Source organism: Lutra lutra, chromosome 2 (assembly GCF_902655055.1).
Source record: "Lutra lutra chromosome 2, mLutLut1.2, whole genome shotgun sequence".
NCBI lineage: Eukaryota > Metazoa > Chordata > Mammalia > Carnivora > Mustelidae > Lutra > Lutra lutra.
This window is the reverse complement of record NC_062279.1, coordinates 120016814-120042054: the sequence shown is the minus strand read 5'-3', so window position 1 is coordinate 120042054 and position 25241 is coordinate 120016814. Positions and strand designations below refer to the sequence as shown.

Below are 25241 nucleotides of genomic sequence, written 5' to 3'. Positions count from 1 at the left end.
ATTTTGTGTTATTTAAAAATATTTTTTAAAAGAAATGTTCAAAAGACTTTAGGAGACCTTGCAACAGTGGTATTTTCATATCAAATGTTTAATAACTCAGATTAAGGACAGATTGTTTGCTTCCTAGTTTTGTTTATATTTTTAATTTTTTTTTTTTAGGTTAAGGGTCTATGCAATCTACATGGCATTATGGAATATTTTTTCTTTTGAAAAAAAAATTTTTTTTTTAAAGATTTTATTTATTTATTTGACAGAGAGAGATCACAAGCAGGCAGAGAGGCAGGCAGAGAGAGAGGAGGAAGCAGGCTCCCCGCTGAGCAGAGAGCCCGATGCGGGGCTCGATGCGGGGCTCGATCCCAGGACCCTGAGATCATGACCTGAGCCGAAGGCAGCGGCTTAACCCACTGAGCCACCCAGGCGCCCCTGAAAAAATTTTTTTAATTTAATGTTCTCTTTTTCAATGTTCCAAGATTCATTGTTTACATATAACACCTAGTGCTCCATGCAATACGTGCCCTCCTTAATATCCACCACCAGCCTCACCCCATCCCCCACCCCCATCCCCTCCAAAACACTCAGTTGTTTCTCAGAGTACAGAAGGGCATAAAGAAAAAGGTAATGAATGTTCATGACTTCACCACCCAGGATTGATACTTACTAACATTTTGTCGTAAAAAAGATAGTGCTGAAGTTCCCTGTGTAAATCACTGACTTCGCAAAGTCTTTGTGTCAGAAGTGGAATCACAGAGGTGGGATCCTCCTTAACTCATGTGGTGGAGTCTGCTTTCCTATGGTGCAATGCCTTGTGAGGAGAGCTAGAGTCAGTCACCCAGGCAAACTCTGACCCACTCCGGCCTCTCCAGCGTATTGCTAACCTGCTATTTGCTGTTTACTCAAGCTTGCCATGACTACCTGAAGAACGAATGCTTTGACATAAACAAATGGTGCAAATAACTATTAGTGATTACTACTGGGTACTTCATCAGCCATGATTTCATTCCTGGACTCGCACAAATTTCTTTATCATTTTGGAGATGTTTACCACTGCTGATAATTACATAGACTATTTTCTGTTATGGTGAGAAAAATATACATAATTCCTATTCTGTTGTGCCCGTGAAACAAGATAGGGACTATAAATATAATTTCCCCTCTAAGTTAAGAAAAAACAAAAAACAAAAAATAAAAAAAAACACTCAGCAACTTCTTTTTTTTTTTTTTTTTTAAGGTACTGGGCTTATTTCTTAATTTCTTTGAAGGATGAGTATTTAAATGTTAACCTGGGTGCTAGCTCTCTCAGGGAAAGAAATAGGAAGATGAAACAGAGGAACATTCCTAGAAATGAGTGTGTAACCTACGTGGTCCTTACAGTAAATTATACTAATTCTACATTTATGTTTATGTGTTGTGGTCCTATTAAGCTGAGATAACTTTTCCATTAAGTGGGCAGGTTGATTTCCTGTAGTACCCCCAATTGCTTGAAGAGGTGTATTGTTTTCTTGTGTTTCCATTACAACATGTAGACTAAGAGGGAATCCTCTGTGGTATTTTCACATAGGTTATGAATCTTTTATCTGGCGGTTGTATTTGTGTCTGAGGGGTGAATATTAATAGCCTCTTGGTAGCAGAGTGACTTTCTTAAAAAAGGGGTTTCCCTATGTATGGGTGGATTAACCTTTCAAAATATATGTTTCTACTTAAACCACTCAGTTACTGTTTGATTCAAAGAGTCATAAAGACAAGCTCGCCACATCTCTGTTAGACCTTGTAGTATGCTTACCTAGATCTGAGAGGGACTTTCAGTAGAGACCATGGTGAGTAACATAACGCGGTGTGCCTTTACTTTCATTTCGCTCGCTTACCAGGGTTTGCTGTATCTTCATTTCTTTTTTAAATGCTTAAAGTTTTCGTATTAAAATGGCATGTGGGATTGATGATAAGTTTTGCAATGGCAGTTAAGATATGGTTTCGTGTATTCCAGGTGGGAAGTTAGGTGGAACTTCTGAAATGTAATAATGTGGGATGTTCTCCTTTAAAATTTTCATCGCTTTTACCAGTTAGCCCCTTTGTCCACATCACAGAACCAAGCTTTTGAAATGACACATTGAACTCTATGAATGTTATCCTATTTACTTTATTATTTCTAGCAATTCTGTAGTGAGTAACTAAATTTAAGTACTTATATGAATAATTTAACTATGCCTTGTCTTCTTTGTCTGTTATAGGGGCTAACAATCTTGACTGAGGAATAATCAGTGTAGGGAGTCAGGCAGCGTGTGTCACTGTAATCTTCATGGTACGATGTAATCATGTTGATGGGAGGCATAAAAAGATCTCAAAATGTATACTTCTAAATATAAAGTCACTGGCCTGTTCTATTCAAATAGTCAAATGTTCCAAAGGAAATAGAAAAATAAACCTCTTTGGGCGTACTTTAAGTGTAAGCAATCAAACTGACATCCAAGGGAAGTTCATTTTAAAAGTCAGGGTCGGACAAAGGTAGACTGAATGCCTATGATCATAGGGACCATGTTTCATTAACCTAGCAGCATTAAACTTCTGGCTTGACCACGACATTTCTTGCTGTGAAATGCTAAGGGACTTCATTCTTAGGAATCACAGGTCATGCCCTATTGCAGAAACTCCAAAAGCCGTCTTTTAAACAGTACAGGGTTCACAAGCCTATCCCTGGTAGCATAAGGCTTGCACAGGACCTTAACAATACGTGTGAGAAGCAATTATTTGTAGGAGGGTTGATGTGAACTCACTATTTTCAGATATGCTCCCCTCACTTTTTTGAGGCAATTTTTAAAAATCAGAATTGTAAGGTATTTTTAAAGACCAGGAAACATATCTTCTCATTTTCCATTTCCTCTTCATTCCCTGTCTCTCTTTCTCTCTCTGTCTCTGTCATCCTCTCCGCTTGCTTCTCTTCTCTCTCTCTCCACTAAGTCTTCATTTTAATTAGTATATTATCGGCTTCCAGTAGCACTTTTCCAGTGAAATTCGTGGCCACTGTACTATTTTCCAATTTAAATGAGGTAGATGACACGTGAATGAGGAAGAAATCATAGTTTTTGAACATGGGAAATTTAATATTAAGCTCAGTTCCTCCTGTTAACGGAATGTGACGCACATAGGCACTAAAGGAATAATACAGGAACTACATAAGAGAGATAGGCATCCCTATGCCTAGTCAGTCAAGGTCCCTGGCCCCGGACCGTCAGACTCTACTGGGGTTAGGCCTCTTTATTAGATCAGTCGGGGTCAGGGTGGGGAGGAAAGCAAAGATGCTTACTAAGTTCTCTGTCAACCGAATACTTCCTGCTGAGGATAAAACCTTAGGCCTAGTTTTTTTTTGTTTTTTGTTTTAATTAATTTATTTATTTACTTGACAGAGATCACAAATAGGCAGAGAGGCAGGCAGAGACAGAGGAAGGGAAGCAGGCTCCCTGCTAAGCAGAGAGCCCGATGCAGGGCTCAATCCCAGGACCCTGAGATCATGACCTGAGCCGAAGGCAGAGGCTTCAACCCACTGAGCCACACAGGCACCCCTAGGCCTAGTTCTAATTAACTTTTAAAAAGTGCTCTTTTGTGTTCTATTTTTTAACGCTTTAAAAACTATCATTTTTTAAACTTAGTATCCTCATTCAGATTAGATAATGAGGATCCCTCAGAGGAAAACCTGTGAGTCACAGTTGTTGTCCCATCTATTTGGAGTTGGCACTGTTTTGACTTTTCCAAATATTGTTTTCATGAAGGATGAAAGACTTGGAATAAAAGAAACGTACTTTATACACATATGTCCTCAAGTCTCTAAGAAAGATGCAAAAATTAAAAATGTCTTTCTACTGAAATTGCACAGAGCGCGAGTAAAAAACTCCTTTTATTTGAAAACACAGCCAAGATTAAATATCGCCACGGTTTTAAAATTAAAACAACATAGGGGTGAAAATTATTCTAGTGGCCACAAAGCACAGTTTCAACAAATGGATCCTTGGATTGATCTAAGAAAGTAGAAAACTTGGATGGCCCAGAAAAAGTCACAGTGGGGCAGTTAGAACACAGTTAATAGATCATCATGGTAAGTAATCAAAGTTAATTATTCAATGCTTTTGTATAAATTCTGTAAGAAGAAACATATCAAGCAGCATAATTCATAAAATACATTTGAAGGTAAATTATCCCTTTAACAGTTTTAAATTATATCTTAAAGTACAAATATGGTGAAATGTTTCCTTTTTAATTTTAATTTAATAATTTTAATTGAATCTTAGCTTTTTGCTTATAAATTTAGGTTGGTTTTATAATCACCTGAATGTTTTATAGTTCCTGCTAAGTGAATTCCTTCCTTTTTTCCTTTTTAAAATTTTTTTGGGATATGATGACTTTGATAGGGATCTGTGGGACTAAAGTTTCTTGAACATAGAAACTGGTATAAACAATAATTTAGACAAAGCTGAGGTATAATGTGAATGATGTGAATGAATATTGATAAACAGAACATGTTACGTTTTGGTGAATCTAAAATAGATTGTATGCTTACAGGTTATATAAGTATCTACTTTAATAGGTTGCCATATTCACTTTTTCTCCTTCAACTTTAGAGAATACATCATCAATTTTCACAAATTCTCTCCTAGAAGAAGGTATTCAAGAGTCTTCTGGGAAGATAATTTACATTTTTTGAATTACAAAAGGCAAAACAGCTGGGGATACTGAATTAAGCCAAAAAAAAAAAGGTGTTCCACCTAAACAAAAGAAAAATGAGTGTGCTTCCCTTTTGAATTTTTCTTGTAGAGAGGAACATAAAATATTGGCACAGTATGAAAACTGTTAGATTTGAATTATCATTGAAAAAATGAGCAGGAAGAACTTCAACTTTAAGGTGTTTAATGTAGACAGATTTCATCCTACCTAAATATGTGTCAAAAAATAAGATGACTTTCTAATTAGAGTTTGTCCCATTGCTTGTCTAAAAACAAGAAAGAGGGAGCCTGGGTGACTCAGTTGGTTGAGTGACTGCCTTCAGCTCAGGTCATGATCCTGGAGTCCCAGGATCAAGTCCCTGCTTGGCAGGGAGCCTGCTTCTCCCGCTGACCTTTCTCCTCTCGTGCTCTCTCTCTTTCATTCTCTCTCTCTCTCTCTCTCTCTCAAATAAATAAATAAATAAAATCTTTTAAAAAAATAAAAAATAAAAACAAAGAAATATCAAAAAACATAAACATTAACAGTAAGATAAGACTAAGGTGAAGACTATATAATTAGTCTGAGAGGATCTTAAATTTCACAGGTAAAATCCTAAGCATGGATTCTGTAGCTGAACTCCAGGGTTCAGGGGTCAAGTCTCATCTCAACTTTTGATTACCAACAGAATTCCTTTACTAAAATCCCAGAGCTGAGCTCAACAATTATTAATTAATCCTTATATTATATATATTATATATATTATGTTATATATATATATAATATATTATATTATATATAAAAGACTTTATAATTAAAGTCTTTCACTTATTTTTGTTAGGGTCATCTTGAGACAGTATAGTTATTTAAGTATGTTTGTTAATCTGGAGATAATCGCCTGTTAAATAACAGTACAGTTATTATATTATAGATATATATGTATAGATATATATATACTATATTAACAGTATAGTATAGATAATCACCTGTTAAATAACAGTATAGTTATTTAAGTATGTTTGTTAATCTGGAAATAATCAAGTGTTAAAATTCCAAGGTTATTTCCTTGTGGTCACTGATGTTTAGACTTACTGTAATCGTTTGATCTTTTAATATATTTTTAACTGAAGTAAAATTAACAGTGTTATATAGATTCAGATGTACAATATAATGATTCAACATTTCTATACATAACTCAGTGCTCATCACTGTAAGTGTACTCTTAATCCCTTTTATCTTACAATTGCTAGCTTTTAATAATAATAACAATATTTTGAAATAGAGTCTCTGATATGGCTTCTATTGTTTAAAAATTTGATGTCGGTCAGAATACATTCACTTAAAGCATATTTTCTTAAAGCAAACAACACATCCTTACTCTCACATTTTCATGATTATCAGCAGAACAATCAACATCCACAAATAATAACATACATACTAGCATTCATGTTCCATAAAAATCACTTTCTCTGTAGGCTTACAGCGAGTTTTAGACATTAAACAAGATTTAAATTCTGCCATTTTTAGTTAGGGTATACTAAATAGTGCATCTGATCATTACTATAGTACCGAATAGGCATCTCTAGGCAAATGTGCTTGTAATGCCAAAGAATTAGAAAGGCTTTCAAATCCAATCTCTAATTTAATCCTTATGTTCTTCCCTTTGAAGATGGGAAGTATTATCCTACTTCACAGATGAGGATATATTGGGGCTCAGAGAGCTTAAATAATTTGCCAGGAGTCCCAAAGCTTGTTTGACACTAAATCCAATCCTCTTTACAATATATATGTTAAGAAAGGTGAATTCATCATTTAGGGAACTTCAGTGAAATTCTTCAGTAGAAATCCACACTCCAAGAATAGTTCCCAAAGCTAAGCTGGATAAAGACCCAGAGTAAACATATGCTTATCTTGCCGCAGAATGAGGGACTATTATATGGACAACAAAATCCTCTCTATAGGGTAAGAATTGGCCTTTGGTTGTATTTTGGTGACTTTCTCAGATACACGCAGCATGAGTGATATTGCAATGTATATAACCCTAGGATGACCAATTCCATAGCGCCTGTGTATTGGAAGGGCTCTTAGCCATTATAATGTCCAACCTTGGCTCACTTCAGAATGGTGATAAACACCTTATTCAGGAACAAGCATGTTTAGTGACAGCCCTAGTGACAGAATCTTGGTCTCCTGACTCCTGGTTCAGGAACTTCTCCAGTGTCAGTTTCCAGATGTCAGTCTTCCATATAGAAGTAGTGCAGGTGGCCTGATAGGATTGAGTAATAGAAAATCTGTAATGGCAAAAAATTTTACTTTATTGCTATAAAACAAAAAGACTTCTTAGAAGGAAATAGATGATAAAAGTCCCCTGATTTGACACCTTTCTCAGAAACATGAAATGGAAAAAAAAAAAAAAAAAAAAAAAAACGGCAGTTCTTTTGGGTATTTCTTTCTTTTGGTTTAGCCAAACGATGTGTAGCCAAAAATCTTTCTTATTCTTAATTTCCTTCAAGCCATTACTGTAAATGAGACTGGTATGTATTTTCCTCTCCTCCAATTTCTTCCACACTGCACTCAAAGGGCCTTAAGTATCTGTTAGATATAGGAATCTTACTTGTTAGAAGATATAAATGAATGAAAACCTAGAACATATGCTTATTTTTATGACATTATCATGTTCTTAAAAACCTTGAGTATTTGCCTAATTTTGAATAGAAATTATCTGAAGTATTTTAATTGAATCTTAGCTTTTTGCTTATAAATTTAGGTTGGTTTTATAATCACCTGAATGTTTTATAGTTCCTGCTAAGTGAATTCCTTTTTTTTTTCCTTTTTAAAATTTTTTTGGGATATGATGACTTTGATAGGGATCTGTGGGACTAAAGTTTCTTGAACATAGAAACTGGTATAAACAATAATTTAGACAAAGCTGAGGTATAATTAGGAAACCATTTTCAAGATTTTGTATGAAAAATTTTACAGTTCTTGGGGTGCCTGGTTAGCTCAGTTGGTTAAGCGCCTGACTCTTGGTTTCAGCTCAGGTCGTGATCTCAGGGCTGTGAGATCAAGGCCCAAACTGGGCTCTGTCCTCACTGAGTGTGGAAACTGCTTGGGATTTTTTTCTCTCCCTCTGCCCCTCCTCCCTCCTCTCTCTTTCTCTCTCTCTTTCTAAAACAAATAAATCTTTTAAAAAAATGTTACAGTTCCATGTACTACTTACTAACTGCTGGCATAATTAATATTCTTCAATTCATTAACTGAATGTGGAACATTTAGCATATACATTACAGGCAGTGTACTTGGTACTGGAGATTCAGTTGTGAACAGAACAGGCATAAAATCACAGAATTTACAGTCTAGTGGAGAAGAATGGTCTTTAGCAAGTAATCACTCACACATCAAAATAGGGAAATTGTGATTATGATAATTGCTACATGAGGAAGGTTCATATAGTTCTAAGAGTACATATTAAAGGAATTTGTATAATATGGGAAGTCAGGAAAGATTTACTTTAAAAAGAAGAACAATCTAAGAAAGAACAACTGCTTCAAAGTTTGCAGCAGAAGGGAACATGGCACCTTAAGAAACTGACAAAATTTTCTTATGGGTGATAGAGAAGAGGCTGAAAAATGCTTCTGGGTCAATGGCGGGGAAGGGAGCATTTTTGGTTATCATAATAATTGGGGGACCATGATGTTAAACATCTTGCAATACCAGAAGTGTTCCCACACAACCAACAACCACCATCTCCTATATCCAGTAAGTAACCCATCTAAGACATGCAGAGCTCTTTAGCTATTACAAAGACTTTGGTCATTATCATGGAAAACCATTAAGGTGCTTTTATTGTGGGGGTGGAGAAAGGGGAAATGACAAGTTCAGATATATGTTTTCAAAAACAGACAAACAAACAAACAACCGATGCTTACACTGTAAAGAGCAGATAGAAGGGAGCCAAGAGAAGGAGGCACAGCAGTTAGGAGGCTACTCCAGTGGTCCAGGTAAGAAGGAACACATTGCCAATGGCTTGCAAGCTTTGGAAAAAAACCTATATGCTTGAAGTTATTTCTTACTAGTCAATATAATAGAACATTAAGCATAAAGAAAACTTTCTTTGGCCCTTTAGCTCCCCAGTTCACTACATGAAGGAGAGACACACATGGAGGCAATAGCACCCGTGCTGCACTTCTGCCCTAAGCATTAATCCAGTAGTGATCATGCTCACCATCCCATGTTGACAGTAACTATTTGCCAGTGATAGTCAACCTAGAGAAAATAATTATTATTCTTAAGATTTCATATCTAGGTAATTTAGGAATTGGGACCAGAGGAAAAAAGTGTCTAATGTGATGTGCTTTCTTTTTCCACGTTTCTTTCTTACTAATAATAACAAGGAACTCAAAACTGTTAGCATTATTATCTGCATATTGGCATCAAATAAGCTCATGCTTTGGAAGGGACAAAAGGTTATGAAAAATACACTCAATAATTGCGGAAAGTAAGTAGGAAGGAATATTTTTAGAAAGAATTGTGTTTTGTTTGTTCACTTTGTTGTTTTTGAAAAAATGGAATTTTAAAACCTTTAGGCAGGGCATTCATTAACTGGTTGTTCACAGGTCCTACCGCCGAGCCCTACCAATGTATGTTAGTTTCCTGACCCTGCAGGGTTTTCCCACTCCTGACTGAAACTATTGCTCTTTTTCTATCCTCCACTTAACCAACTCAGCATGGATTAACCATGCTGACCATTCTCTTTGTAAAACACACAGATTGGCACTCAAGGCACTCTGAATGCTTACAGCTGAGGGCATTCACTTTTTTCTGTTTCCAAAGTTGAGTGGGACGTTACACCAGGAGTCAGCCTTTATTGTTCCCCGGAGTATTTATGACGATCTTATTTTTCCTCCAGTTACACACTTTAGATACAATTTAAATAAGCTGATGACACATGAGTACAAAAAAGATAAAAGAATTGCTGTTTCTAAACAAGCTCATTTGAGTCCCTTGGAAACATCCAAGAACTGGTGAGTTGTTAAATTTAAACTGGATGTGGGTGAGGCAAATATAAAAGATTGGACAAATATTATAAAGATCTAAAAGCATTATTTTCAGATAGCTTCGTAAATGTCTTAAAATTCTGGTTCCCTTGTAAAAAAAACCACAACTAGAATTCACAGAGGATTCGTTGTGGGCCAGAAAGCCCATGTGGATTACCATCAGTAGACTCCTACTTGGAAAAGAGAGATTGCCAATTGATGTGCACCTGGGTATTTTAAAATAGGATAAATTAATATGATACTAATATATTATTCTTCATGATTGCCAGCCTTAAATAGTTCTTTTATCAACTCACTATCTATAGGTCTCTTATGTGAATGATATGAAAGCTTTTTTATGTATTAGAACTAAAACATCACTTCTAAAAAAAAATCAATAAAATTGCATTTATATGTAAGTATAAGTAAGTAAGTATGCCTTTATGTGTAAGGCATGTTGTCTTATAACATATTTATTTTTATCATATATATATATATATATATATATATATATAAGAATAAGAATTTTCATGATGTTTTTAGTACTTACCTAGAACATGCCATCCTTAATGTATTGAATCTGGCTCACATTCGATTTTGATTTTAGTACAGGTGGATACTGGAATGAAACAGACTTTCTAGGTGAGAATTACAGGTTCTAAATTATATGTCCCAGAGGAAAGAGTACTGTATACAGATAAAAACTCCTTGTCACCTTCAAGGTTTTTCTCTCTTAAGTGGAGCTCTCAGGCCTTTGATTCCACATATGTTTTGATATATTCCAATGCTATAGCATAGGCTTGACCAACACAAAAACTTATACGATGGTGGAAGAATTCTTTGGTAATTTTTAACATGACATTTTCAAGGTCTTTAAAACAGATTCTTGCAGAGTTGACTATGATCTCTAATACTCACATCCTAGTCCTTGAATCTAACTTTAGAAATCCAAGTGTATTAAAAGCTGTCACCACAAATGGCAAAAAGCTCATAAAACTTGGTTTACTTCCCAAAGTAAGTTTATCCTCTAAAGTTGTGTTATTTTGGAACTGTGGATTGTGTAAACTTCTGCTTAAACAATCAAACAGCTTACGATCTTCACTGATTTACTGAAATCCATCCAAGAATTCAGGACATCTTTTGGTTAAGTTAAACAGAAAGCAACAGCTGCTTCTTGGGGGGGGGGGATCCCTCCTTAAAAAGAGGAGTAAGGGAGGGGGAGAAGAAAAGGAACAAAAAAGTAACCAAATGATGGAAACAGAAATGTGTTTGCTTTTACCTTAGAGGGTGCTGTCAGCCAGTCAGGTACTCTAACATCTATGGTTTTAATTGCAAATCTTTTGGTTAAGATTCAAAGCCTAAATCTTGAAATTAAGAAGGGTGAGGTACACTATCTTTCCTTTATCTTTCTACTGTTTTTTATTTAAATACAATTTGCCATAATGAAAATCCGCCATGTTCTGTGTTATCTTGGTTGTCTCATTTAGAATCTGTTTCAAATACTTAAAATGGTTAGCAAGACAAAAGGTTTGAATTACATATTCTATAAGACATTAATGAACCATAATCCAAGGTAAGTGCAATGTACTGCTGGAATTGGCAGTTCTGACTCAATGTCTGCTGGTTTGTTGTAGGGGCTTTGTTCCTACACATTTTCATGTCTCCACACCAGCCAATAAAAATTTTGGAAATCCATTCCCTCCTTTTTAGACTGATTTTGTGCTTTTGCTCAGTGAAGAACCGTTGAAGAGAGAACTTGAGGAGAATTCCTTATGTTACAGTTTCATGTCACCCTGAATTGTAATTAGTAAGATAAAGTTCAGAGGCACACGAATATTTGCTAAGTCTTAAGAGACTTCTGAAGTTGTTCATTTTCTCTATGATTAAAACAAATGAGGCACTGGTATTAAGAAGCGCCCTGGGTCCTTAGGGTTGGCTTGTTTTATTTGTTTCTACTTGAAAGAAAAGTGTTTTAACTGCCAAGTGTCCTTTACTAATTGTCTTCTTTGTCGCCATTCCGTTGGAAAAATATCTCTATCAATAAAAAAGGATAAACTATTAGAAGTTATAATATTGGCTTTTGGCTATTGGCTATTGGCTTTTCTTGATTATCATTACTCGGTATTTTGACTTCTATATAGAATAATAACAAGTATAAAATCTCAGCATATGAAAAGGCTATTTAGAAAGGAAATACAATGTTCAGTAAAATAATACCTTATGATACCAGTCTTGTGTGTTTCCACTGCCTTAGAGGTTTTATCTGTGAATCTTAAACTGTAAAATTCTAAGTCTGGAAATTTCCCTCTCCACATGCTGTTTTGGGGTTGTTTACTTAGTTCAATTGATACAATGTTCTTACCTAAGAAATACACTTTTATGAGTTTTGGGAGGCACTTGGCTCAGTCAGTTAAGTGTTCAGCTCTTGATTTCAGCTCAGGTCATTGATCTCAGGATCCTGGGATCAAGCCCTGACTCAGGCTCTGTGATGAGTGTAGAGCCTGCTTAAGATTCTCTCCTTCCTTCTCTCTCTACCTATTCCCATGCTCAAGCACAGGAGCTCTGTCTCTCTCTCTGATTAAAAAAAAAAAAAAAAAAAAAGAACGATGTATACTTTTATGAGTTTCATTCATAATGTAAAATTTTTATATGTTACTTTTAAAATATTTTAGTATTAAAATGATATCTTCCTTTATTTCAAACTTGAAATTTTGTCTGTATCATGTTTGAATATAAAAAAAACAGTAGAAAATCACGGACTATGAGTTCAATTGGCTTGACATCTAATCCTAGATCAGCCATTACTTAGCCAAATCACTTGTCCTCTTCTAGCTTCTGGTTTTTTCTCTTGTAAGATGATGGTGCCAAAACACTCAGAGTATTCTCCGAGGTCTCAATCCCATGATTCTCTGACACTCCAGGACTCCATGTGTCATTTCAGATCTTTTGTGATATTATCACTTTTTTAAAAGTAGCTTTAAAGATAATGAAGGCATTGAAGACATTTTTAAAAACTTTTCTACAAATTTATGTTAATGAATTAATTAAATACATTTTTAAAATGTATTTTCAGAAATTACAGCATAAGCACTTACTGCAAGTTAGTTTGTCAGGTAACACCTCATTTGCCTGCCTTTTCAATGCATTTGCAGAACTGTGTAATATTTCCAGAGTGCCATATAAAGAAACTGGGCACTTTTGTAATACTCCATAATTAAAAGATAGCTATACTAGTTGGTGGTCCAATTCCTACAACAGTCCTGAAAGGCATTTGCTTTCATCTACTAACTGGCTACCATGGTGGTAACAGATGACTTTTAAACAGCTGTCACAAGCTGAAAACAAAACAAAATAAAAAAGCCACCCTCCCACACTATGTACAGACAGCTTGCCAATAGCTGAAACAAATTCTAAGATCATTTTAACAAACAACCTCCCCTCCCCCCCCCTTTTTTTTTTTTGGTTATTGTTACAATTAAATAGAAACTCATAAAACTCAGACAAGCTGGTTTCATGTTTCTTGCAGACCTGAACTGCCTACATTTTCTAATGGGATCACAGCAATTAGTGGTTTCCAGATGCATTTAAAATGTGTTAAGTGCCTGCAGGAATTGGCTTTTAACACACACAAGTCTTCAAATGCTTCAATCTCAAGAATCTACTATAAGCCCCACGAGGTACTATGAAGTCTATATAATGTTTGGACAAAGTTGGGTGCTTACACTGCAATTAATAGAAAAAAAAAAATGGGAAATTTAAAAAATTCTGTGTCTTACAGTTTTCTTTTTACTTCCTTCTTCTCTTTTAATGGTCACATCACCAATTCCCTTATTATCCAAAAATCATAGAAATAATTAACAACTTTCATTGGAGAAAAATCTGGAATGAATGGTGTTCTGAGAAGAAAGTTCTTGGTGTCCTTGGGTCATTAGGACTCCTGGAAAACTCATTCCTGGACTGTGGCTAATTGAACTACAAACATGTCAGTCTGACAACGTTAACAGTTTATGACTAGTCCATTGAAATGTCCAACTTTCTTTTACTTGCTCCTGGACAATTTCTCCCTGTCATGAGATTCTTCTACAACCGAAAGACTGAGTCTTTATGTTTATACCTAGTGTTTTACCTTTGGTTGAAACTAGGCAGAAGGCGACTTTGTGGTCTGTTTTCTCATAACTGGCAGTGCTGAAAACAAGACATGAGAATAAAAACATGGCTTTTGATGAAAAATGTATTTAACAGGTGGTTTTCTTCTCTAGCCACTGACATGGTTACCTTCCCTTGAGACCCATCCAAGCCTCACGTCCTTCATATTTTTTTTTCTTTTAGATTCCATGTGGACGACGCATAAACAAAAATGAGAAACACGAAGAGAAACTGGTAATGTTCACCAATCATCCGGAGGATTCTGAAAGGTAATATGACATTTGATTTAGAGGATATATGCCTATAATAATAATATTCTAACTGAGCACTTCTGCTGTCAGACACAGATGATGAGTCCACTAAAAGTGGATGAGAACCTAACTGGATCAAACCATATAGGGTACATAAGAAAAAGAGGGGGGATAACAATGTGGATTACTTGAATATATTTTCTTTCATTGCTCTCTCAGGGGCAAGAATCTATGGTATGTCTTGGAGGTTTTTGTTTATTTTTTTAAGTATTTGGTAAATTTACCTTGGCAAGTTTGGACCTTGAGATAATTTCTATTGAATAGCAGAAATTAGCTTCTAGAAAACAACTCTAGTTCATTAATAACACGAAGTGATCATGATATCTTCTCTCCTGAGTTATTAAATCCTTAGCTGAGGGATAGTGTGAGAAATTTACTACATCAAAAAATCCCATCCTCAGTCACTTTCCATATTCTCTCAACCCTTTATAGATTTTCTCAAGCTTTCTATTCATTGACCCACATAGCTTTTTCTTTGACTTTTTATATAGCACCTTTTAGGTGCAAGATATTTTGTTTGCTACTTGCAGAAGATGAGTCAGATACAGACACTATCCTCTGGCTTGCTTGCTGTTCAGAAGTGAAAAACCAGACACATACCTCAGTATATTATACCTTCAGCACTTGCCTCATAAGTAAGGCCTATATACCCTTCTCTGAGAAATCAGAGGAAGGTTAGAATCCTAGTTGTGGCCATAAAAAGATGCCAGAAGAAGGAGTTGTTTGGCCTGACTTCTAGCAAAAGAAGATGGGAGAAAAGATGAAAAAGAGAAGGAAGAAGTATTTCAGGCTCAAGGCAGAATGTGTACAAAAATGTCCTCACAGGAAAATGAGGACTTGTGTGGGGACCAGCAAGCGGTTCATTCTGGCTTCCACATTTGGCATGTAATACAAAACACATCTTGAGTGAGAGACTAAATAGCCAGCAACTTATTCTGTAGAGCAGTGTTCCTCTGTCTATAAAGACAAAACTTCTTTAAAGTTAGAGTTAAAGAAATAATAAAACTCAGGTTCATAAGCCAGTGTTTCTCAAATTAGTGTTCTCATAACCTGTAGGTCTGGAGACACGTGTTCAGGGTTCTTGGTCTGTGAAAAGCTACTCAAGAAAAGAGGTCCATATGTACTTCCAGTATGGGAATCATGACCCCATATGAGGGGAGGGAATTTTGAACAGGGTATTGACAATAGGGTAATCTGGCAACAGTGCTTACAATTGGCAAGGAGGAAGATTAGAAGCTTGAATAAATATAGAAATGTCAATTCCTCCCATTCCTCTCAACCAGTGTCTATAACAAGCATGTTAGTCTTTAACTGTATAAGTTTAGCATCTTAATTTGTACTACTCTTTATTATTCTATAACTGTGCTGTGTGTACTTCTCTCCCTGATAAGATTTAATCTATCTCAAGAGAAAAAACTCAACATACAGCAGTATAACCCACTTTAACAGTAGGTCCACAATAAGCACTGATCTATTTCATATAGAATTTTATCAAATGTAAGTAAAATACAAAATGTACATCACAGAAGTACTCTGGGGATTAACCAATTATACTGACAACTCTAAGATACTATAGATATTACAGAAGCATAGGATACAACTTACAATATTGAGTGATTTCTAGGAAAGCTGATACCTTACTCTCCTTTGATAGAAGAGGTCCATGTTTGCCATATTTTACCAATTTAAAAGAGAAAGAAGAAAAGTGAGGAAAAGAAAGAAAGAAGGAGGGAAAAGAGACGGAAATAAGGCAGTCAAATCCATTGTTTCTGTGTTTTGAAGATATGTATATCCTTAGCATTTTCTGTATATCCACTCTAAAGAGGTAGGGATTAACCTCCTCCCCTCCCCCCACACCATTGTCTTCATGTGGAGAATTGTAAGGACTCCATGGGTTCCTGGGTCTTACTCTGTTGCTTCCTCCTGCAATGCACAGGCATGTTGAGATTCTCTCCATTTACTAATGATGAAAATTACGCAGAATTTAGTAGTTAACCTATTTCTGAGAGAAAGGGGGGGTAGGACTTTAACAGTAATTTGAAATGTTCAAGAGATACTTTTCAGGTTAACCTTTCAAGGTGTATATGACTCAGGGTCCAGAAGAAGTGTGAATGGATGAGGCAGATACTGCAGGCTGTGTCTCTGTCTCAGGGGAGGTGAGAAGGAAAGAAGGAAAAAGGGAGATGAGAAGCAACGGGGCAGCAACAGCAGTGTGAGTGCTGAGTCATCGTTCCCTCCTGCTTTCCTAACTGGTCTCCTTTCTAATTGAACCATTTTAGGCTCTCCAGGGGTAAAATTTGCCATCTCTTCAAGTATTATGTGGTGATACTATGGATGTCATACCAAGCTTCTTTGCAAAGTAGAAGTAAAGAGTAGAGGTTTTTATGGATCCCAGGGAAGGATTATCAAAGTAAATACAGTAATTTTATAGTTTTTTTTAATCTCCCTTTAATAGGATCTCAAAGCATCTTTGTTTTGGAGTACTCTTATAATGCTAGCTCCTCTTATAATGCTAGAAAAACCTTAATTTTTCTAAGGTAGATGTTTGTCTGTCTTAAAGTTTATTTTAAGAAATGTGAGTGTTTTTAAAATGAATTATGTGCTCAGAAAATTATAACTTAGCAAGGAAAACTACTATGATTCATTATAGCCTCATGTAGAGGTAATCTCAGAAGGATAAAATGAATGTTAAATTCTCATGAATTGCCTCTTTTACCTGGCATTAAACTTATTCATGATGGCACTCTTTCAGCCTATTATTAAACACGATTGAATACAATCTCAGTCATTCATTGCCTTCCCAGCACAATGTACTGGTTTTAGATGCACTTAAGGAGCTTCTGTGTCTTTCCCCATATTCAGAGAACTCAAATGCCATTATGAAAAACATTGGTGTACTTTAAGAAAATACAGCAAAGAGACTCAGTTACTACTAAATTTGTGGTTCGGGGTGAAATGTAACTAGCCAGTCTGTTAGCTTTTCGATTAAAAAAGACAAATAACCCCCCCCCAAAAAAAAATAAATAAGTAAATAAAAATAAAACAATAGTTGCTGGGGTTTTGGTTGTTTTTTTGTGGGGTTTTTTTTTTGTGTGTGTGTGTGTTTTTTTTTTTTTTTTTTACCATATGAGGAATATACTCCCCTCCAGCTGCAGTATTTGGCAGCCAAACAGCTGCTGGCTATTAAATGTCCCTTAAAACTCCATTTTTTGCTCATAAAGGGAAGAGAAGTGCGGGGACGTTTATGGGGTGTCTGGCAGATGTTTTTGTTAGAGCAAGACTATGTATTTGGTAAGAGAAAGCTAAAGTGATCTCTTTCATGATATCATCAGCATTTTTACAATTCTTTTGGCTTCTTTGTTTTTAACTTCCTTCTTACCTGACCCTAAATTAAACTATTTTGGAAAGGCAGAACAAAAGACAGCTTGCACAGTTGCTGTCCACATTGAAGAGAGGTTAGTGGTACCATCTACTTTCTCAGAAAGACATAAATTATTTTCTGTCCCCTCAGATTGTTTCATCAGGTAGAAGAGAAATGATTTTGAAGTGTTGAGTATTATAGTGACTCACAGAACATCACAGGTCATCATAATTTTTTTTCTCATAAATTTTGCTAATTCTTAGTCATGCTTTAAGTAGTTTCAGTATTAAAGTTCATGAAACAAATTTGTCAGTTTTTCATAAATTATAGATATTCAAACTAGTAAACATCAAAGTCATATTGGATTTCTGGACAGTATCTCAATTATGTGTTTATGTGTAACATTAAATAAAACTAATTTTGTATTAGATGTATAAATTCACAGAGATTTAAGACAAGGGGCTTTTGGAAAACTTGTGTTTTCAGCCAGACTCTATAAAGCACATTTAGGAAAAGCTTCTTCCATGGAAACAACCCCCACGGGGTGAAAACAGACTTCATTTTCTGAGGCCTAGCTTACACAGAATGCCTAAACAGATATCCATAGTATGTCTTTTGTTCTATCTGTTTTTTTTTTTTTAAAGATTTTATTTATTTATTTGACAGAGAGAAATCACAAGTAGGCAGAGAGGCAGGCAGAGAGAGAGGAGGAAGCAGGCTCCCTGCTGAGCAGAAAGCCCGATGTGGGGATCGAACCCAGGACCTGGGATCATGACCTGAGCCGAAGGCAGCGGCTTAACCCACTGAGCCACCCAGGCGCCCCCGTTCTATCTGTTTTTGACACTTTATGCCTGCATAAACTCTTTGATTCAATGCAACAAGCACTTGAGAAATTCCTACTAGGTGCTAAGAAGTGCCGGGGAGATGCTGGTGGAAAGAACACCAAATTAGAATTCCCCAAAGGATCTACTGAGTGAAATAAGTCAAGCAGAGAGAGTCAATTATCATATGGCTTCACTTACTTGTGGAGCATAAGAAATAACACGGAGGGCATTGGGAGATGAACAGGAGAAGGGAGTTGGGGGAAATCGGAGGGGGAGACAAACCATGAGAGACTGTGGACTCTGAGAAACAAACTGAGGGTTTTGGAGTGGAGGGGGTGGAGGGTTAGGTGAGCCTGGTGGTGGGTATTAAGGAGGGCACGTATTGCATGGAGCACTGGGTGTGGTGCATAAACAATGAATTTTGGAACACTGAAAAAAAAATTAAATTAGATTTAAAAAAAAAGAATCTACTTATCAGTTATCTGGGAAGGACAGCTTCTGCCTCTCAGCATGAAATTTGTGTATTCAGATACTGTCTCTGCCAGCTTTTACCTCAACAGAAATGTCTTTTTTTTTTTTTAAAGATTTTATTTATTTATTTGACAGAGAGAGATCACAAGTAGACGGAGAGGCAGGCAGAGAGAGAGAGAGAGAGAGGGAAGCAGGCTCCCCGATGAGCAGAGAGCCCGATGCGGGACTCGATTCCAGGACCCTGAGATCATGACCTGAGCCGAAGGCAGCGGCTTAACCCACTGAGCCACCCAGGCGCCCGAAATGTCTTTGATATTAACTGTGGAGGGACAGAGCTTGCTGGGCAGGTCACAAATAACATGCAGTTAGCTGAATGAGCTGTATATTAGTCTTCTTTTTCTGCGTGTGCTAACTCTTAGAGTTGCCTTTTTTGCTAAAGGCTTCAGAATTTAAGCTCAAGGCATCTCCTCCAATGTGCTAATTAAATCCACAGATCCTTCTAAGGCAGTACAGTCAGTTTCCATGGATCAAACCTGACACAGTTTGAGCTGAATAACATGATGGAAGATACTGCATTAGCAAAACTCTGGTTTTCAGGGCAATTTGGAAATAACAAATTCATGACTCTCTTTGTGCTGTTTAGACAGGAAGTCACGTAAATATACTATGTGATGAAATAATGAAAAAAATAAAGGAACTCGAATTTGGAAAATTCAGTTTATGTTGGTCTAGATCTTTCTCTTTTATTCTTTAATATAAATTGAAAACTTAAATACCCTCAGCAAATCAGGTTTTTTCAACTTCTGGTAGGTTTCTACTTCGAAAACTGTCTATTCAAACATAGGTTTACTTTAGAGAGTAGACAAGTTATGAGCAGAATTTGATATAAATTTTTATTCCCCACTTTTAGTCATTTATATCATTTACTAATTTTTTATTTTGGTACAGTACTCTGGCTGTCGCTTTATATTCAGAATATACTGCTCTGTTAGGATTGTAATTACTTACTTCACACATCACCTCATTTTCCAAGGCAACTAGACTAGAGATTTCACATCCAGAAAATATTTCTAAGATAGGGACATCCACTTTCCAAAACAATTACTTCCATTGTTTTAACCATGTAAGTTCCATTATTCTCTTTATATTACCAGATCAGTGTTTTCTGTTGTTGTAGAAAATACCAGCACATTAAAAAACAAAATAAAACATATTTTTTTAAAGATTTATTTATTTATTTGAGGTGGGGAAGGGCAGAGGGAAAGAGAGAGAGAGAAAGAATCCTCAAACAGACCCCCTACTGAGTGTGGAGCCCTACTCAGGGCTGGATCCCAGGTCCCTGAGATCTGAGCCAAAATCAAGAGCCGGCTGCTTAACCCACTGAGCAACCCAGGTGCCCCCAAATAAAACTTATTTTAAGATTGAAACCATTTGGCTTGCTTTGCATTTAAAAAATTTTTTTCATTTTACTCTTTACCATATTACCCTTTATATTAGAACACAAGCAAGAAAGGAAATATAAATATTAGCAGCAAAATTTAAGCTTCACAGTCTATCCTGTCATTATTAATACTTGAAATACTGGAATATGACACTGTTGGGCTGCTATTATTCATAATCAGACTTAAATTTGTTTACTATTTTACACAGCTTGGAAAGTCTTTTCACATTTATATCTAAATTTGGAGTAGGTTAAAAGGGTACATGGAAAAGTAAGCTTTGGTGTGTGATTCTTGGTTTCTTCCAGTTGTTTCCATATCTTATCTGCTGAATGGTTAGTTGCTTTGTATAGGAAAAGAGGTGATCACAATGTATAGCGCATGGTAAGTGCCCTGAAAACATTTGCAGAATGAGGGGATACAGTGAAGATTAATGTAGCCTGCAAGGTTGCTCTACTCTTACGCTAAGAAGAACCATTTTCTGGTCATTACAAATTAACCTGCCACCATGCCATCCTCTTATCCTCCTTGTCTTTCTCTTTCTTTTTGAAGTTAGTTTTTGTTTTCTAATTACAACATTAAAACATTAGCTCTAAGTCAGTTCTTTCTGTGTATGGCAACTTTCAGAGTTCCTGTATTTATGCAAAACGTCTTCATGTTTAAAATACAGATGGAAAAAGAAAAAAAGAAAAGAAAAATTAGGTTTAAACCCACTATCCCAAATAGCTACTGATAGAATGTTACAGATGTCTCTCTGTCTCTCCATTTTTTTCTTTAAAAATAGGACCATAGGGGTGCCCAGGTGGCTCAGTGGGTTAAGCCTCTGCCTTCTGCTCAGGTCATGATCTCAGGGTCTTGGGATTGAGCCCCAGATTGGGCTCTCTGCTCAGCAGGGAGCCTGCTTCCCCCTCTCTCTTTGCCTGCTGCTTTGCCTACTTGTGGTCTCTCTCTCTCTGTCAAACAAATAAAAAAAAAAAAAAATAGGACCATACCCAAAGTTGTTTTGAAACTCTTTTTAGTAGGTGTATTATAAATATTTTCCTGAGTAAATATTTATCTCAATATATCTAGTTATATAATGTTTCAATATTTATTTATTTATTTATTCCCTGTTTGAGACATTAGGTTGAATTCAGTCTTTTACTATCAGGAAAAAAAATGCTACACCAAGTACCCTTGTATTTAAAATTTTTGTGCACATTCACTTTTGTTTTTTTGAGTAAATTCTTTTTTTTTTCTTTTTTTTTTTTTTTTGGAGAGAGAGAGAGAGAGCAGAGGGAGGGACAGAAGGAGAGAGAATCTCAAGCAGACCTCCTGCTGAGCATGGAGCCCAACCTGGGGCTTGATCTCAAGGACCTTGGGATCATAATCTGAGCCAAATAAATCGAGAGTCTGATGCTTAATTGACTGAGCCACCCAGGCACTCCTTTGGGTAAATTCCTAAAAGTGGATTATTGACTGAAAATTTAGAAAAAGTTAAGGCTTTTGATATGTACTGCACAATTCTCTCAAGAAAAATAATACACACCAGTTTACCTTCTCTGTAGGAACAAAGAGAGTGATTTCTTCTACAGTATTGTTATTGCTCCAAATATTACTCACTGTTGAACCAAGTACCTCACTCTGGTCAAAATTTCTTCCCTAAGAATATTATCCCTTTCTTCAGTTAGAAGTTGCTCTGCTACTTGACTTGGTTGACTTTCTAGATGTCCTCACTAAATCAAATAACCTACCTATGATATTTTCTCTACAGTAAATCCCAGCAGACTCTGTTTTTTCTAACACCCTCACTTCTTGAATGCCATTCAGCTCTCCAACCTGGAATTTCCCTTATCACCTCAGAACTTCCGATCGTTGCTTCTTTTCTGGCCATTCCGTTTTTCTAGTGAGGATTTTCCCAAATGTGTAGTCTTGGGACACATGACTGTTTAATAGGTATTTAGAGCAAAAGTGAGGGAAATGATCTCAGGCTACTACAGTTGAGTCGGTAGATTTTCGCACAGCCTCTCACCCCCACCCCTCCGTGTCCTCCTCTGTGCCTTCTGTCCCTGAATTCAGAGGCTTTGGTTTTATCTTCCCAAAAGAATCAGCCTCTGGCCACACAAGGGATGTTAAAGACAGGTGCCAGGCTGCAAACGTCCACGTGGGAAGAGACCTCGGGGATTCAAATGTTCCAAAATCAGACACCAAATCAATCCCCTTGTTTTCAACTTTTTCCTCACTCCTTTCAAGAGCTTAGCCTCTTCAGGACTCTTTGGGGCAAATTGTCCTCACTTCTTGGTGGCTTTCTCTCTTTAAAGAGACAGGTTTTAACTTCCTGTGTCCCAGTACTGCAATTTCAACTTCTGCTTTTCTTCTTCGAGAAAATCTCATCTACTGGTGTCTCCTCTCCCAATTCTCTTTGTCCTTGTGGGTTAGTATAATTTAAAGAATTAATTTGTTGGGATCTTAACAGAGCTCCAAGAAAAGAGTTTAATTGATATGTATAATCTACCTTTTTTTTTTTTCTTTTAAGATTTTATTTATTTGAGAGAAAGACAGAGAGCATGAGCAGGGGGAGGGGCAGAGGGAGAAACAGACGCCCACTGAGCATGGAGCCCAACGCAGGGCAACATCCCAGGACCCTGAGATCATGATCTGAGCTGAAATCAAGAATCTGCTGCTTAACCAACTGAGCCACCTAGGCACCTCTGTACTATCTACCTTATTGATATAATGCTTATCTGATTGTTACTGAAATAGAGTATGTTCAAGATCAATTTTAAGAATTTATAGGGGCACCTGGATGGCTGAGTCAGTTAAGCATCGTTTCAGCTCAGGTCATGACCTCAAGGTTATTATCTCAGGGTCTGGAGTTCGAGCCCTGCACTGGGCTCTGGGCTCAGTGTGGAGTGGACTTCAGAGTCTTTCCTCCTCCCTTTTGTTCCACATCTGCATTTCTCCCTGCTCATGCTCTCTCTATAAATATATACATATATATATGTATATATTTATATTTGTAAGTGAGCCCAGTGTTTAGGTACTATCTGAGGCTTAATGTTTTCTGACATTTTCAAATTAATTAATTAATTTCACCAGAGATAGGTGAACTATCAAGTGTACTCACTTCCAATTAATTTCATAGAGTGTTAACTTGTCTCATTTAATGCTTCGAGTCTGAATTTTGCCTCACTGATCTCAAACCCAGCATTCTCCTTGCCTTCATTTGTCTGCTATGTCTTAGCCCAGTCCTTTTCTTCTGGCCTCTCGGAATCACTTGTTTTTGGAGTGTCTGTTCTTCAGCAAAGATTTGTTTTGCTTTGTAAGCCACATTGAAAATCCTGTTTATTAAATAGCCAAGTTAATCCCATTTACATTTGTTGATATTACCAGTACTTTTGCTCTCAATTCTGTCTTTTTACTTGATGTCAGTATTAATATTAGATTTACTTTCTTTCCTCCACTTCTTAATCTGTCATTTTGCTAATTTTTTTTTTTAAGATTTTTTATTTATTTATTTGACAGAGAGAGATCACAAGCAGGCAGAGAGGCAGGCAGAGAGAGAGGAGGAAGCAGGCTCCCTGCTGAGCAGAGAGCCCGATGCGGGGCTCGATCCCAGGACCCTGAGATCATGACCTGAGCCGAAGGCAGCGGCTTAACCCACTGAGCCACCCAGGCGCCCCAATTTTGCTAATTTTTATTACTTACTTTTGCATTTAGGGAAGCTTGTATTTTGATTTTAGTAGTTGATTAACTCTAGCTAATAACTCTTAAAATTCCCTTTATCTTTTTTTCCCCTTAATTAGGCTTCTATGATTTGTTAGACTTAAATGATATTATTTGACTTCTATCTATAATCTATGCAGCAATCAATGAACTTATTCTAATTTCTACTTTTTCTCTTCTCCAGTTTTTTTTCAGTTACTTTTACTTTGTCAGAACACACACAATTTACATAAGACTTTTTCATACCTGTTCTTACCTTTGTTTGAATCCTGGATGCATTCTTAGATCTACTATTTTAATACTCATCAACAGTCCATTTGCCAAGATTTCCTTTAGTCTTGATACATATAAAACAGTTTCGCTGGATACAAACTTCTTTATTCATACTTCCTTAAATAAAAAAGGCATATTTTGGTCATGTTTTTGTTATGTTTCAGTCAAGAAACTTTCATAAGTTTCTTCGGTTTTTTTTTTCCCCAGTCATATTTTTTCCAATTCTTTAAAAGTAAACAGTTTTGCTAGACTCTGTCTTATAATTTCCAAGGTATAAATTATAACAATAAGATTAAGATTTTATTTTTTTCTTTGGCTATAATTTTAATAGTAGTTCTAGTCCATTGTTTTATTTTTCTTATTGAGGAAAATCCAATGTATATATGATCTGTTTTGTTGTTCTATACCTAGTACTTCTTTCTGATCCTTTCATTTTAGTTGTGTTCCCTTATTCTAAATCTCTTATTAGACTTGCACATGTCTATTCTCCCTAGGATACTTTGTAATTTGGGCTTCATGGGTGAAATTATTTTTCTTTTTCTTCAATTTCTTTCTTGAATTTGATCATATCTCATTTTATTTTTTTTTAAGATTTTTTCTTTATTTATTTGACAGACAGAGCTCACAAGTAAGCAGAGAGGCAGGCAAAGAGAGAGCGAGAGCAGGAAGCAGGCTCTGCCGAGCAGAGATCCTGATGTAGGGCTCAATCCCAGGACCCTGAGATCATGACCCGAGCCGAAGGCAGAGGCTTTAACCCACTGAGCCACCTAGGAGCCCCGATCATATCTCATTTTAAATTGTGCTTTTTGTCCACTTCTGTCCTGAGTTTTCTGAATTTATGATTTAAGGTTGTTTTTTACATCTAAGAATACTCATTTAGAGATGTTTAACTTGTTGAGGCATGTGTTTTATTGCAGTTTTCCTCTGTTTCCTGTTTGTTTTTATTAAAGAATATTTCCATCAGCTAAACTCCTTTAATTCTCATTTTC

General features: G+C 36.3%; 1 protein-coding gene across 1 annotated transcript in view; it reads left to right on the top strand.

Moving 5' to 3' along the window:
* Window positions 1–1726: 1726 nt before the first annotated feature.
* The window catches only part of TNIP3 (TNFAIP3 interacting protein 3), a 100598-nt gene continuing 77083 nt past the window's right edge, over window positions 1727–25241 (top strand). Inside the window, exons 1-2 of the mRNA XM_047718345.1 lie at window positions 1727–1814; window positions 14052–14137. Coding sequence (XP_047574301.1) covers window positions 1812–1814; window positions 14052–14137 — 89 coding nt within the window. The 5' untranslated portion in view covers window positions 1727–1811. The remainder of the gene's footprint in view (window positions 1815–14051; window positions 14138–25241) is intronic.